The sequence below is a fragment of the Elaeis guineensis genome, chromosome 11, assembly GCF_000442705.2.
Source record: "Elaeis guineensis isolate ETL-2024a chromosome 11, EG11, whole genome shotgun sequence".
NCBI lineage: Eukaryota > Viridiplantae > Streptophyta > Magnoliopsida > Arecales > Arecaceae > Elaeis > Elaeis guineensis.
The window spans coordinates 118,786,286-118,801,697 of NC_026003.2; the positions used below are offsets into that span (position 1 = coordinate 118,786,286).

At 38.4% G+C, this 15,412-nt stretch overlaps 1 protein-coding gene across 3 annotated transcripts; it reads left to right on the forward strand.

Moving 5' to 3' along the window:
• Positions 1–6,605: 6,605 nt before the first annotated feature.
• LOC105053834 (B3 domain-containing protein Os04g0386900) lies at positions 6,606–15,230 on the forward strand. Of its 3 annotated transcripts, XR_012135519.1 has the most exons (5): positions 6,606–6,739; positions 8,531–8,627; positions 9,197–9,378; positions 14,250–14,641; positions 15,110–15,230. XR_012135519.1 is itself a non-coding variant. In XM_010935139.4 (4 exons), exons 1-4 carry the CDS (start codon positions 6,737–6,739, stop codon positions 14,547–14,549), a joined length of 582 nt encoding a protein of 193 aa, XP_010933441.1. In that variant the 5' UTR covers positions 6,606–6,736; the 3' UTR covers positions 14,550–14,796. The 3 variants fall into 3 exon arrangements, 2 of the variants coding, with proteins under 2 accessions (XP_010933441.1, XP_073102238.1); XM_010935139.4 differs by lacking the exon at positions 15,110–15,230 and having other exon boundaries at positions 14,250–14,796; XM_073246137.1 differs by lacking the exons at positions 6,606–6,739; positions 15,110–15,230 and adding an exon at positions 6,762–8,200 and having other exon boundaries at positions 14,250–14,797.
• Positions 15,231–15,412: the final 182 nt, after the last annotated feature.

Consider the following 15,412-nt stretch of genomic DNA (forward strand, 5'->3'; position numbering starts at 1 on the left):
TAAGTGTGGATCTTTGAGCTGTCTAGATGAGCATCATCTGTACTAGACGAAAGTTGCGAACGGAGAGGATATGCATTGAAGGCGACTCAATGGTCGTTATCGATTGGATCTGGGATGATACGAGACAGCTGGAGACCCATCCATTATTCCATAATATTTGGGCTTCCATCCGAAAGTCTACCAATATGTTTGTCCGCTATATCTTTCGAGAGACAAACAGTATGGTAGGTTGGGTTGTTTCTTTTATCGCTGAGTATTCTGGAGATTGGATTTGGTGATATGATTAGAGATGACTTATACTAGAGTCGTGTGATCCTTATCTATGTAAAAAAAAAAGTGAACGTACCATGGTATATTGCACCTATCCCCAATATCACGGTGAATGATGAAAAAGAGAAGGAGATATTTATTTTTATTTTTCTTCACTCTAAATCAAAAGTGTGTACAAAGACCTATAAATACAAATATGTAGACCCAAATATAGATAGGGAATAACAAGAATATGTCAAAGAATAATCAAGAATATGCTACGGAATAAATCCCTGGACCTTTAATTAGATATTTTTTCCAATTAAGCTCAATCCTTCCAATACTCCCCCTCAAGATGAGGCGAAGATATCTCGAAGCCCCATCTTGTCAGTCAATTCAGAAAAAGACAATGAGCTAAGCCCTTTGGTTAGAATGTCTGCCACCTGATCAGAAGACCGAATATAGGTAATGCAGATCTGGCCCTGATTAATCTTTTCTTTGATAAAATGACGGTCAATCTCGATGTGTTTGGTACGATTATGCTGTATCGGATTGCTTACAATCTCAATCGTTGCTTTGTTGTCACAATACAACCGAAGAGAAAATTTGTTTAGAAGTTATAATTCCTGAAGCAGCTTCTGAAGCCAAAGAAGTTTACATATGCCTAGAGCCATTGCTCTATATTCAGCTTCTGCTGATGATCTAGCCACCACTGACTGTTTCTTGTTTCTTCAGGTAACTAAATTACCCCCTACATATGTACAATACCCAGAAGTAGATCGTCTATCATCCAATGATCCAGCCCAATCTGCATCAGTAAATCCCTCAACCTGGAATGTGTTGTGTTGTGAGAACAACAAACCACGACCAGGACATCCTTTCAGATAGCGTAATACTCTGAAAGCTCTCTTCATGTGTGATTCTCGTGGATCATGCATGTATTGACTGATGACACTGACAGCATAGGCTATGTCGGGTCTTGTATGTGAAAGATATATCAACCTTCCAACTAACCGCTGGAACCTTTCTCGATCAACAGGAGTTTCACCATCTGTCACAGGTTTACACCCCAACATCCCAGTCTCAGAAAGCAAATCTAGTACATACTTTCGTTGTGACAGAAAAATACCTTTGGATGATCGTCCAACTTCTATGCCCAAAAAATATCTTAGTGGACCCAGATCTTTTACCTCAAATGCTTGCTTTAGTTTTTCTTTGAGTTGTTTAATCTCATGATGGTCATCTCCTGTTATTACAATATCATCAACATAAACCAAGAGTATAGTTTTCTTTCTCTTGAGATGTCTATAGAATAGAGTATCATCTGCATTACTCTGTTTATATCCCATTCCTTTTACAGTCTGACTGAATCGATCAAACCAGATTCGAGGAGACTGTTTAAGACCATAAAGTGAGCGCTTTAGCTTACAGACTTTTTCAATTGTTGCTCTAGTCTCAAATCCTAGTGGTATCTGCATGTATACTTCCTCCTGAAGATCTCCATGAAGAAATGCATTCTTCACATCTAACTGATGTAATTCCCAACCAAAATTAGCAGCACATGATATAAGTGTTCGAACAGAGTTCATCTTGGCCACTGGAGCAAAGATTTCATCATAGTCTACTCCATATATTTGAGTGTATCCCTTTGCTACTAGCCGAGCTTTGTATCTTTCCACCTTGCCTTCTGGAGTCTGCTTTATAATGTACACCCATTTACACCCTACAGGATGCTTCCCAGCTGGCAGAGTGACCAGATCCCACGTCTGATTTTTGGATAAAGCAGTCATCTCTTCTAACATTGCTTCCTTCCACTTAGGTTCTACCATAGCCTTTTGCCAGGTACTAGAAATACAGACAGAGTCTAATGCAGCTATAAAGCTTTGATAAGATGGAGACACATTCTTATATGAAACATAATTAGTGATATCATAACGGTAACGAGCAGGAGGAACAATTGAGCGAGTACCCTTCCATTTTGCAATAGGAATATTAAGATTAGAAATGGAAGAAGTAGTAGAAATATTGTTACCTTTAGGAGACTCTGGAGAAGAAGCTTCAAGCGGTGAGATACCTGGGCAATTGGTGGTGAATGCACATTGGACTCTTCTTCTTTCTCAATACTAGGCTCCCTCTGAACATCATTCTTAATACTAGGCTCCCTCTGAACATCATTACTATGATATTCCCCTTGGGCACCAGAATTTGGTGTGTATAGAAAGTCACCCGGAAGAAGTAATTCTGGTGTCTTATTATCAGATAGACGACTTCCATAATAAGCTTCAGTTTCTCGAAAAATAACATCCATAGTAACAAGCATTCGTCGCTCAGGGGGATAATAGCACTTGTATCCCTTTTGAGTAGCAGGGTAACCGACAAAGACACATTTTAATGCTCGTGGATCTAGTTTTTCTACTGAAGGTCTATGATCACGAGCAAAACAAACACATCCAAAGATCCTAGGAGTAACTACATAATCAGTAGACCCTTTCAAACATTGTATGGGGGATTTAAACCCGAGTGTTCTTAGAGGCATACGATTGATCAAGTAAGCCGCGGTCAAGACAGCCTCACCCCACAAAAATTTAGGAACTTGCATGGTAAAAAGTAAGGATCGGGCTACTTCCAATAAGTGCCAATTTTTTCTTTCGGCAACTCCATTTTGAGCAGGAGTATCAACACAAGTGGTTTGATGAAGAATTCTGTGAGTTTGAAGATACGCATGGAACTCCTGATTAATATATTCTGTGTCATTGTCAGAACGTAGAATTTTAATTTCAACACCAAACTGAGTACCTACAAGTTTATGAAACTCTTTAAAACAGTTTAAAACTCCTGTCTTTTCCTTCAATAAATAGACCCAAGTTACTCGACTAAAACAATCAATGAAGGTAACAAACCACCTATGGCCCTTGAGAGTATTGGTACTACATGGTCCCCATACATCAGAGTGAATTAAAGCAAAAGGTTGAGAACTTCTAATTTCAGATATAGAAAATACTGCTCTGGTGTGTTTAGCCAATTCACAATGATCACAAACTAACAAATTTTTATTGCATTTAGTTGATAAAGATGGAAATAAGCGACTAAGAATAGAAAAATGAATGTGACCCAGCCTACGATGATGTAACATAAGTTCTGAAGTGGCACCTTCAGTAGACAATGCATACCTCGTCAAAGAAGAGCTCATACTTTTCTCATCAGTTGATAGATAATAGAGTCCATTGTGCATTCTACCACCCCTAAGTATCTTTCCCGTTTTCTGCTCCTGAAATAGACAATGTGAAGGCCAAAAAGTGACAGAGCAGTTCAAATCTCTAGTAACAGAGCTGATAGAGAGTAAATTTGTAGGAAAGGATGGAACATGCAATACTGATGATAATCTTAAGTTAGGAGTACAGTCAATGGATCCTTTTCCTGAAACAGGGGTAAAAGATCCATCAGCTATTCTGACCTTGTCATGTCCTGAACATGGTGAATATGAAATAAAACTATTAGGTGCCCCTGTCATGTGACTGGATGCTCCTGAGTCTATTACCCAGGAGTTGGATGTCCCGCAAGTAAATGCATGTGATAACTTATATGAAGTACCTGAGTGTGCAAAAAGAGAGGAATCAAGATATTCGTCCTGGTGGCTAGACTGTTCCAGAGTAGAAGGTGTGGTGTTAGAAGATGATTCATACTTTTCTATCATTCGTCGGAAGGTCTGATACTCCGTTGTAGATAAGCTGTGTACAGCACCCTCGGTCTCTTCAGAGAGATTGGCTTGGACAGGTCCACGAACATGATTCTGTCCTCCAGTTCTTCCACCACTACGACACCACCACGGCCCCGACTACCACGCCCAGGCTGATTTGGGCGGCCATGGAGATCCCAGCAAAATACCTTAGTGTGCCCAGGTTTTTTACAATGAAAACATACCTTCTCACCTATCTACTATGGCTGTACAGTAAGGGCTGATCTTATAGAACTATTGGAGTCAGAAGTCACTCGTCACCGTGTCTCCTCGCTTAAAACAGTAGAGAAGACTTGACCTAAATTAGGTAAAATATCTCTGGCGAGGAGCTGAACTCTGACAGATTCATATTCTGGATTCAGACCATATAGAAAGTCCTGGACCCGTTCTTCTTCTAAATATTTCTGAAATCCATCAACATTGATGGAGCATTATGGAGCAAAAGTTCTATAATGATCAGCTTCGGACCAAAGACGTTTCAACTCGGTGGCATATTCAGTGATAGATAAATCTCCCTGACGAAGCTGACGTAATTGAGAACGGATCTCAAATGCTTGAGCAGAATTCTGCTTCTGTGAGAACATTTGGGCCACCGTCTCCCAGACTTCCTGTGCAGTCTCCAGCAGTTGCACACTTCTTGCCATATTTGGTGTCATGGTATTTAGAAGAAATGCTAGAACAACAGAGTTCTCCATTCTTCATTGAGCCATATCCTGCTCATTATTAGCAGGTTTCTTCTTTGTGCCGGTGAGATATCCCTCCAAGCCTCGCCCTTGTACAAGTAGACGAGTGCTCCTCTCCCATTGTAAATATGTCGTTGGGCCATCAAGTTTTACAGCCACTTGAAGAGCATTCAGCGATCCACTATCTCTTGACGAACCCCTTGATCGAGTGGCAACTGTAATAAGCGATCCAGTAGACCTTCAAGATCTTGCATAGTAATTGGATTGGCCATACAAACAAAATGATAATATCACTGACACACTATCAATGAATCACCAGACACACGAATCACCGGACACACCATAAATACAGGCTTCTTAAGTATCTAGGCATAAAAGTTCTCCATTTTTTTTTTGGTAAATGAAATAAAAGAAAGGGTTAAAAAAGGAAGCTGTGGCTTTTACCGATTATGTATCCCGTGAAGCACGGGATTGCTGCCGTCGCCGGCGACGCCATCGGGAGCTGGAGGAGGAGGAAGAGGAGGAGAGGTTGGAGGCAGCAGAGGCCGCCACGACGCCGGGCACGCCAAAGCGGAGGTGGGAGACGAGGAGGAGGTTGGCCGGGAGGTGGAGGAAGGGGTTTCGGCCGGGAAGGAAGGGGGCTGCGGTGGCGATGGCTGCGGATGGACTTGGAAGGGCTTCGGCTGGGAAGAAGGGGCTCGGATGGACTCGGCGGATGCCGGCGAAGGGGTTTCGGTCGGAAAGAAAGGGGGCTGCGGTGGCGATGGTTGCGGATGGACTCGGCGGATGCGGAGGCTTTGGAGGGGCTTCGGCCGGGAAGAAGGGGCTCGTTGGAGGCTCGACGGAGGCAGCCGGTGAGAAAGAGAGCTGCGATGGCTGCGGTGGCGACCGGGAAGAAAGGTGACGTCGGGGTTTCGGTCGGAAGGGGTTTCGCAGGCGACGCCCGAGAGAAAGGTGGCAGCAGTTTGCTGTGAAGAGAGAAAAAAAAATAATAATAATGGAAAACGAGGGCAGAGGTGGGCGGAGGGAAAAGAAGGTTTTTTTTTTTTTTAAGAAGGAGAAGGAAGAAAGAATGGATCAGAATCCGGAAGCTCTGATACCATGATGAAAAAGAGAAGGAGATATTTATTTTTATTTTTCTTCACTCTAAATCAAAAATGTGTACAAAGACCTATAAATACAAATATGTAGACCCAAATATAGATAGGGAATAACAAGAATATGCCAAAGAATAATCAAGAATATACTACGGAATAAATTCCTGGACCTTTAATTAGATATTTTTTTCAATTAAACTCAATCCTTCCAATAGTAAATCTTGTGCTTGTACCTGTTATGGAGTTTTTTTTTTCTTTCTTTTCTGTTTTTTTTGGCTTACGATGGAGTGGCCAAGTGCTCAGATGCGACCCAAATGCGAGATCTAGCCTGGAAATCGATGTCTCCCAAATGATCCGACCTGAAACTAAGCTTGTCGGTTCTCGGCCAAAGTTGGATTAACCTTTTCCTTGAACTCTTGGATAGTGTTTGATTGCCCTTATTCTAGATGAAATAATAATTTATTCTATTTTATTTCTTCAAACACTAGATAAAATGGTGATGGCCCCCACAAAAATACTAATTTCGATCAATTTATATTAATTATATATTAACTATATCTTATTCTCATCTACCTTGAATTAGTTATTCTGGATCACGAAATAATTTATTTTAGATTTTTAATAAAAATTAATTATAATTTATTTTAGATAAAAAATTAAATTATATTAATTATATCTTATTTTTAATAAAATAATAAAATTTTAACCGAACAAAAATTTGAAATAAGAGACTCGAAACAACTATAATGTACAATCGGGAGCCAATCGAATCATCATGATTAATGTGCACGAGTCCTTCATCGGACGGTCGTAGCTGCTCATCCTTGTTGACGCCACATGATTCATTCCACCAGCCAGTAAAAACAGACTGACACTCCGACTGTAAAAACGACTGACGCGCAGCAGCGTCATAAATATTTCCAGTTGTCTTCCACTGCCGGCTTGCTGCTCTGCGCTTCCTCTCGAGTGTCATGGTGAGAGCTCGAACGCCTCTCACCAATTTTCTAAACTCTACCGATTCTTTTTCATTAACGTGGTTGTTTTATCTTGATGCTGGTGTCTCTCCTCTGAGAGATTATCAAGGAAAAAGAGGGAAGAAAAAAAAAAACATCTGCTATTCTTTTTCCCCAATTTGTTCCTGTTTTTAGTTGGTTTGTTTATAGTTTTATAGCTCAAGAGAATGCATTAAATGGGTAAGTATAATACATATTTGAGTTCAAGATTTGCTTCCATTGTTTTTTTTTAAATGGCGCATGGTGTGGTTGAAGCAGACGCATGGATTTTTGTAGGATTCCACCTAGGTATGGGAGCGCATGAGATTATTGTTGTTCTCATTCAATGTTTTGGGTGGAGATAATTATGAGGGGGGAGGACAAAGAGAAAGGAAGAAAGGAGGATAGAGGAAGACAATGGTTTTTGAAAAAAATGTGAATGAAGCTTTTGAAAGAAATACTGAGACTAAAGAAGAGGGCTTCTGATTGTATGGCCTTTCTTTTGATATGTAATTCTTTTTTGTTTAGAAAAAGAAAAGGAGCGTGACTTCTTTTCATTTTCTAAGTTGTCCCCTGAAGTACTAAAATAAACATTTGAGGAATCTGCTAGCATACTTTTCATGGGGGAGAGAGAGTTGGCGAGGATGCATGTCTTTGTGCATGTGTTGTTGTCCGGGCAGCAAATTTCGTCGTTCTAATTGATTTCTTTAAACTCTAATGTGTGAGGCTTTTGTGGGAAATTCGTTCATATGTTTAAAGAAGTCTACTAAATTGAAATATGTTGCTGTTTTGAGATAAATTGTGGGACTGATACACCTATGTAATAAAGAATAATACTGGACCTATTTTATAAATTTCATTAGAGATACACATGAAAAGTTTTTTCCATTGTTTCATATTCCTAATGACTGTTTATGCACCATATTTGGTCTCCTTTTTCTCTGACTTATATTAGTTGTAAGCTTTCATGCTCAATAGCACTATCCTCATAGTTTGTGCCTAAGATGTTGGAGCATATTGCATAGTCTCTAATTCAATACACTTGCAGGTGACAGTTCTTTGCAAAAAATCTCCTTCCATTTTTGCTCCTTGTATTCTATCTCTTTTACATGTCACTTTGGAAAAGCTCACATGAAAGAAAATCTAATGTTTCTTTTTCTTTCCCTTTTTTGTTTTTTTTTCTAACTCTAATGTTGCTTTCTAGTGATCTAAAATCTCCACATTGACTATCTGCTTTTCTTCTTATATCTAACAGTTAAGGTCTCTGATTTTTTCTGGCATGTAAATGCCAACATATTTTTAGATGCTTGATGTTTTTTGAGAGAATAATTGGAAGTTAATACTTTTGGTTTTTCGCCATCTTGTGACAGCTTTATGTGTAAGCTGAAATGGGTTTCTTAAAGGAGTGTGGCTTTACCAATTTTAGAAATCCAATATATCAAGGTAGAAACATATCTTTTGCAAATGAAGGTGCTACAATTTAATGTATCTGTACTTATATTATACTTTTCATTCATGCTATGGAATTGTGGATATTGTGGATTAAATCACGGGGAATTCTTCAGTCTAACTGTAAATATACAGAGAAAAACACAGTCAATCAGGCAATTAATATTTAGATCCACTTTTTCTGTAAAATGCAAGCTTGTAAAGTTATTTAAGTTACACTTATATTAATCCTGTAGATATATATTTTAGTTTTGTCTCTGAGAATGCATTATCCTTTCATCAATATAACTTATCTATATTTGATCTTCTAAATGCGTTCATCAGATGGATCATTCAATAAGTGGTTCCAATGGTCAGCAAAGACATTGCAGGATTCCTCTGGAAGAGCAATGTCTTTCTCAAGAATCATGCAACCATGCAAGTATGTGCTTCCCTACCTTCTTAGTATTCAGAACGAACTTTCTGATCTGTCAACTCTGTAACTAACAGTGTCCTTTCTGATATTATGACTACTTCGTAAAGTTTTTTAATGCAAGCTGGGCCTAGCTCTAGCTTGGCTCATTTGTAATTTAGCCAAGCTGGAACCAGCTCAGTTAATTTCAAGCTGAACTCAAATCTGTTTGCAAATATCTTTTTAGGAGGTTGGTGAGAACGTGAGGTTCCATGGGGTATATTTTGATCTGCTTTCAATGAATCATATTTGAATTTTATAGTTGAACAGCATCCTTTTATTACATAAATAATATTAATTTTTAATAAATAAATAAATAATAAATAAATATTTTCTAACATATAATAACTAAAAATTGAGCTGAACTTGAGCAAGCCAAGCCAACCACTAGCTTGGCTCGCTTACTAAGAGAGAAGCCTGATTGAAGCAGAACTTCAAACTGAAAATTAGCTGCCAAGGAGCAGCTTGCTTATTTGGCTACCCTACCTGATTTGCAAATCTTATCTCGTGTTGACTCATTCTCGAATATGGTTGTGCAGATCAATATCCAGTAGCTAACAATGGTAAGAATGGGGAAAGTAGTGTTGGATCTCATGCCCCTCAACCGATACAAACAGAGCCTATCATACCTGAAGAGCAAGATGAAGTTGTTCCACTTTCAGGAAATCCATATTTCACATGCATTGTTTCAAAATCTCAAACTCAGTCCCCATTTCAACTGGTAATTCTATCTATTCCACATCCATAATTTGTGATGAGACCAAATCCTTTTTGCCCTGCGTCTTATGTTCATGTTTTTATTTATTTAACCTGCACTTTTCTTAGAAATGGTTAGGAAATATGTTTACATTTTGGTACTCTTGAAGCCTAGATTACTGTATGAGATGCTTACATGAAACATCTTTCATCTATTCCAAGTTTGATCTGAACGACTGCAATGAACTACTTATTGCAATGATTATAGTGATATTATAGTTTGCACTTGTGTTTTTTTCATTTATGAGAGTGAGCATAGACAGTGAAGACGTGAGAAAACAGAAAGCTATACAAATTTTGTTGCTTGTAGTTTAATTGGTGTGGTGTTGACATCTGCAGTGTTAGGTTGCAAGTAGTGCTTGCTGTATAAGCACATGCCCGTGCATGAATATATGTATGTCCATATGTATGTGTGTGTCTGTTTGCATCGGAATATTTACATATTTGCATATATCTTCATCAAAAAAAAAAAAAAAAAAACTTGCATATATCTGTGTAAATATGAAAATATATTGACAATAAAATAAAATTAAAATCTAAATATTATCTATAATAGCAAACAGTTTGGCTGAATAGGTAAAGTAGACAAAGAGGAAGTCTAAGAGAGATCAAAAGGGCATTCCAAACCTACCTTATATGATAAAGTTTTCCATGTGAACTAACTGATTTTGCATTGTTGCCGAGACTTGATGCCCAGAGATTAAATTACACTCCTTAATGTAGTGTGTATATCTGCGTGCGCGCGCGCATAGAGAGCACTTTGTCTTAGATACCTAGAAGCAAAATATTCATGCAATTCAGAGGTCTTTATCTGCACCATCCATTATAACTACAGAACTTAAATTATACTGTTGCAGTCAAAGGCTCATAGCTCAGCACATGAGGTATTGTCCGCTTTAGTCTACGGCCCATAATCCGAGGGCTATATAGGCTGTTTTTGGGTCTCACGGTTGTTCTTTAAAAGGTACCTCACATAGGAAAGATGGTCCCTTCGTATATAAGTTAGATTCTTCCTTGACTCCAATCAATATGGGACTAATGATGTCCTTTCTTCTACACTATAACATAGCTCCTCCAGTCAAAGGAGAATCTGTGTACTTCACAGACCATATCTATGTACTCTCACAGAGTGGTGTTTAGGCGAAAGGAGCCCCACAATCCATTGAGGGTGATGCCTTCTTTCTAGCACCAATATTGCAGTCAAGAGCTCATGGCTCGGCACATGAAGTATTGTCTGCTTTGGCCTACGGTCCATAGTCCGGGGGCTATATGGATCATTTTTGGGTCTCATGATTTTGCCCGTTAAAAGGCACCTCATGTGGGAAGGATGGTCTCTTTCTATATAAACTAGATTCTCTCTTGATTGAGGAGGGCAATGTTGTGATGTAGAAGAAAGGGTATCATTAGTCCCACATTGATTGGAGTCAAGAGGGACTTTAGCTTATATAGGAAGGTGTTAGATGTATATCCTAGAAGTTAATATGGTTGACACATTGTATTTTTCTAAGACACAAATTTGTACTCAAAATATTGATTTTATCAATAAATGGGTAGTATTTATTTTTCATTCAAGTGTGATGTGTCCTTGAATTATCTGAGGAATTAATGCTTAAAATACATATTCTTATGCTGTTGAGAATTAGAGGCATGTATAATTAATTGCTAAATTGCTTCCGATCATAGTATCATCATAAGGACGGTGATCGATCCGAATAGATCGATGCACAGATCGCTTCCTTCGGAATAGATGAATCTCTGGTCTGCAGTATAGAAATACTGAGCGATAAGTGCGGGTAGTTGTTAGAAAACTAATACTGAGCGTGACCATACGAGAGATCATGTGGATTTCTACTCAATCGTCAGTGATCATCTCGATGCTGTAGTTGTGTGAGTAGTCCTTCGACCTACGGTGCCACGGTTGCTCACAGTGAGGTTGCTGGAGTTTGACTGCACAAAAATATTGGCTCTAACCATACGAGTCTTTATGGTATACGTTGGCGATGGTCCATTATCGGAGTAGAGTGAGTATCTAGATGGGATCTATCGACCTTAATAAAAAGGAGAAGTCTATGGGATTTGAGAAGCTGAGTCTGTAAGTTTGTGGTCACAGCACTGTGATTGATAGAAAAGAGTTTCTATGAGAATGACAATTGGATTTGTGCTAATCGAATCAATCATAATTTGGCGATTTATCTATAACCTGCTATCAAGTCAGGACTCACGATAGAGGGACTTGATCATACGGAAACTACACTTTGAGGTTCGTTATTCTATTCTGTTGGATTGCCACTACATATTGCTATGTGTCACTGGTGGATTGTGAGAGCTTACTAGGATTATTCTAAATCAACAATTCTTATTGAGTTAGAGTGGAATCGCTCTGATTCATTGAAAATAGTTTCAATGATATCATGATAGAGATCATGGTATATCTCACTGTCATTCAAAATTGAATTTATGGGGTCACACAAACAAGAAAACTAATTTGGATTGACCAATTAGACTTGAGAAGTTCTAATTGGATTAGGATTTAGAAAAATCCTATTGGATTTAAGAAAGTGGTTAAACCCATTCCTCTTCGAACTTGGATTTCTTATTTGATAAGGATTAAATCAAGTTGAGTTGCATGCGATAAACCTAATCCAAATTGGATTTGGAATTGAGTTTAAGGGGCTCAATTATTGGGCACCAACATGCTTTGGATCAAACCTTTATTGTGCAATTTAATTTGATTAAATTGGGTACACAAAATATGGATGAATTAGAGGGATGGTGGCTCCATCAAATCAGATTTGAATGAGGGCCATTGGATGGCTTGGATGGGCCGCATGCCCCATCCCTTGTGGCGTGTGGACATCATGCCCTCCCCTTTCCTTATTTGATAAGGACAAGTGATAAGTTTTAAGGCTTTAAAAGAAGGAGTCCTAATAAGATTAGGAATCTTCTTTAAATAAAGATTTGGAGTTTGGTTTGGACTCAAATTAAAAGCCTATATAAGGAGAGCACCCGTTGACCTTTAGGAGCAATCAAGCCCCAAGCAATCAGTCCATAAGGAGTCTCCACGCCTCCCCTCTCTCCCTCTCTTTCTCCAACGCCCAAAGCTTGGGCGTCTAAGCTTCTACACGCCCAAATCTGGTTGGGCGTCTCCTCCTTTTTCCTCTTTTTGGTTGGTGGCTGAAATGCATCAAAGAAGATTCAAGGAAGGAGCAAAGGCGGATCAAGGAGTTGATCTAGAGGTCCAAAGGCTGATCAAGAGTTGATCAATTGCATGTGAAGAAATCAAGAGGATCAATCTATTTTGTTCCTGCATGGATATCCATAGAGGCTGGGTGTTTGCATGGCTAAAGTTGAATCTATTGTTCTTCTAGATCTAAGGTTGAAGAAAGAAAAAGCAAAACAGATATGTGGTCCGATCATATGATTTTATTTTCAGATTAAAATCAGCAAGTATTATTTTCAGCATATGTACTAGATCTTTAGGTGATTTGATCATATGTATGCATGCTTCGATTAAAAGGAGGTTTGATCTATTACTCCACTGTGTTTTTATTCAAATAGGGTTTTGAAATCTGCATACACCAGCATCATACCGAATTCCAAAAGAAGGGACCATTCTTTCCACATGAGGTGCCTTTTAAGGGGCAAAATCGTGAGGCTCAAAATGGTCCATACCTCGGGCTATGGGCCGTAGGCCAAAACGGATAATATTTTACGTGTCGAGTCATGAGCCCTTGACTGCAATATATATAAGAACCAAAATTCAAGTGGTTTGGGTGTTTCTAAACCATGGATCACTTCAAAACAGTGCATCAGGCCAACAAAACTGTATTTTTGGATCATTTGATGAACTAAAAGATTTCTTGGTATAACATGATTCTTGTTTGTTAGATATTTTTAGGTTTCTTAGACCGTAATCAATAGTATGGTTCCTTAGACTAAAGTGTCTATCATCGGCTTTGGATGTATATATGTACTTTGAGATCTTTTAGTTGATCATGTTGTTTGCTGTATTTTGTGAACTTCTTTTGAAACATTTTCTGAGAATTTTACAGATAATTCATAAACAATGACTGTTGCAAAGTTCAAATGAACTATCAGGGCCCATTTTGATTGTGTTTGCATTCTTATCACCATGTTGTTTGCTGTATTTTGTGAACTTCTTTTGAAAAATTTTCTGAGAATTTCACAGATAATTCATTAACAATGAATGTTGCAAAGTTTGAACGAGCAATCAGGGTCCCTTGTGATTGTATTTCCATTTTTGACTTGTTGCCCTTTTGTATTTTGTTTCTACTTTTATCTTCTTTAAATTGGAAAAAAAGTTTCTTTTACTTGAATCTTCTAAAATTTTGACACTGACTTTAAGAAGCAAAAAGAAGAAGAAAGAAACAAGGTCAACAGAAGTACATTTGGACATTAATTTTCTGTTTTTGGAAAATGAGAGGTGCAAGCAAATGCGCCCTGAATGTTTTTGCTGCATTTATTTCTGTTTCTGGTGATTCATATTTTTCACTGCTATCATTTTGTTTCTGTTGCTCTGACCTGTTTTCTTCTCTTGCTGCACTTTTATCTTCATCTCTCATCCTTTTCAAGTTATCCTTACTTCTCAGTTTCTGGCTAAATTTTTTTCATATATTCGTTGTTCCATAACATCGCACAATTTCTTAGGCCCTGAATCCTGAATTCGTTACTGTGTATATAAAAATATTAAAAAAAAGTTTATGGGATAAGCCGATAAGGTTTGGTTATGCTTTGACAACTACGTAGGCACTTTCTAAGCACCTTTTTCCACTAGTTTTGATGCACTTCAGTTTGACACAGTCCTTTGTTATATAGGGCGTTCCAAGGAGGTTCTGTTCATTACTTCCATCTGAATCTGTTTCTGTGTTCCTCTCTTGCGGGAGGAGGACTTGGGAGATGAGATATTGTGGGGATGGTTCCTTGAAGCGATTTGACCGAGGGTGGAAGAATTTTGCTATCGACAACAATCTGAAGATTGGGGATGGTTGTGTCTTTGAACTGATAGATCATAAGAATATGAAGTTTCAAGTGCGAATCCTCCGGGGGGAAATCCCATGTCCATTGGTTGATGGTGCAGGAGGCCAGAGTCATGACAGTCCCATTATGATTGACTAAAGTTCATCGGCCTGTATGTGTTGGGATCCCCCCTGCAATGAAAAGCTGTGGGTGTTTCAACTCTACCGAGACAGTCATCTTCATCATCTCATGTAATCTGTCTGGAAGGAAACCTTTCAGTTATTAAACCAATCGGCACTTATTTATGGTTGAATCATTCATTTAAAAGATGCAGCCAAATGTTTAAACCCTCTTGAGACAAATTTTAGGTGCAAAATTAGAGTTTCAACATCATTTTTATGGGTAATTTAACATTATTTCATGCTGTATGCGTCTCATTGATTGTCAGATTTAAGGGTTTTATCAGGGAAGTTCAATGCATATGCATGTTGAGGACGTATTTTGTGATCGGAATTAAAATTAAAATAGATTGGAATTGAAATAGGGATGGTCATTTCGTTTGATGTATTAGATTCTTGATCAAAATTTATATTGAAGTGGAATTTAAATACTAGCGGAGGATAGAGATTGAATTTAGAAGAATAAAAAAAATTTATTTTTCATAACAACTGAAATAAAATTAGGATTTTCGCTAACTAAATGTGTTTTCTTGTTGGCAGGCTCGAAACCATTCAAAGGTGTATTTATTCAAGAGTAAATGGTAGAAGATTTAAAATTAGTACACTTCGATTGTTGGGGGGAGGGAATGAACCATATTTCATAGAAGAGGCTTATAAGTAGGGGAACGTGATCTTCCAACCTTCCAGAATTGGTACGTGGCACTAATCGATTTGAAGTGCGATGTTGCTAACGGACCTCTAATCCTGCGACACCCACGTTGTCGTATTGGTAACAAAGATAACGACAAGAAGGCCCTCAGCCAAGATCTCCGCTTACGTCACCACCCAGCGCTCGCCCGCCCC

Coding starts and splice junctions, on each gene's coding strand:
- LOC105053834 (XM_010935139.4), top strand. Junction 8,628..9,196: donor AGAATCATGCAACCATGCAA/GTATGTGCTTCC, acceptor ATGGTTGTGCAG/ATCAATATCCAGTAGCTAAC. Junction 9,379..14,249: donor CTCAGTCCCCATTTCAACTG/GTAATTCTATCT, acceptor TTTGTTATATAG/GGCGTTCCAAGGAGGTTCTG.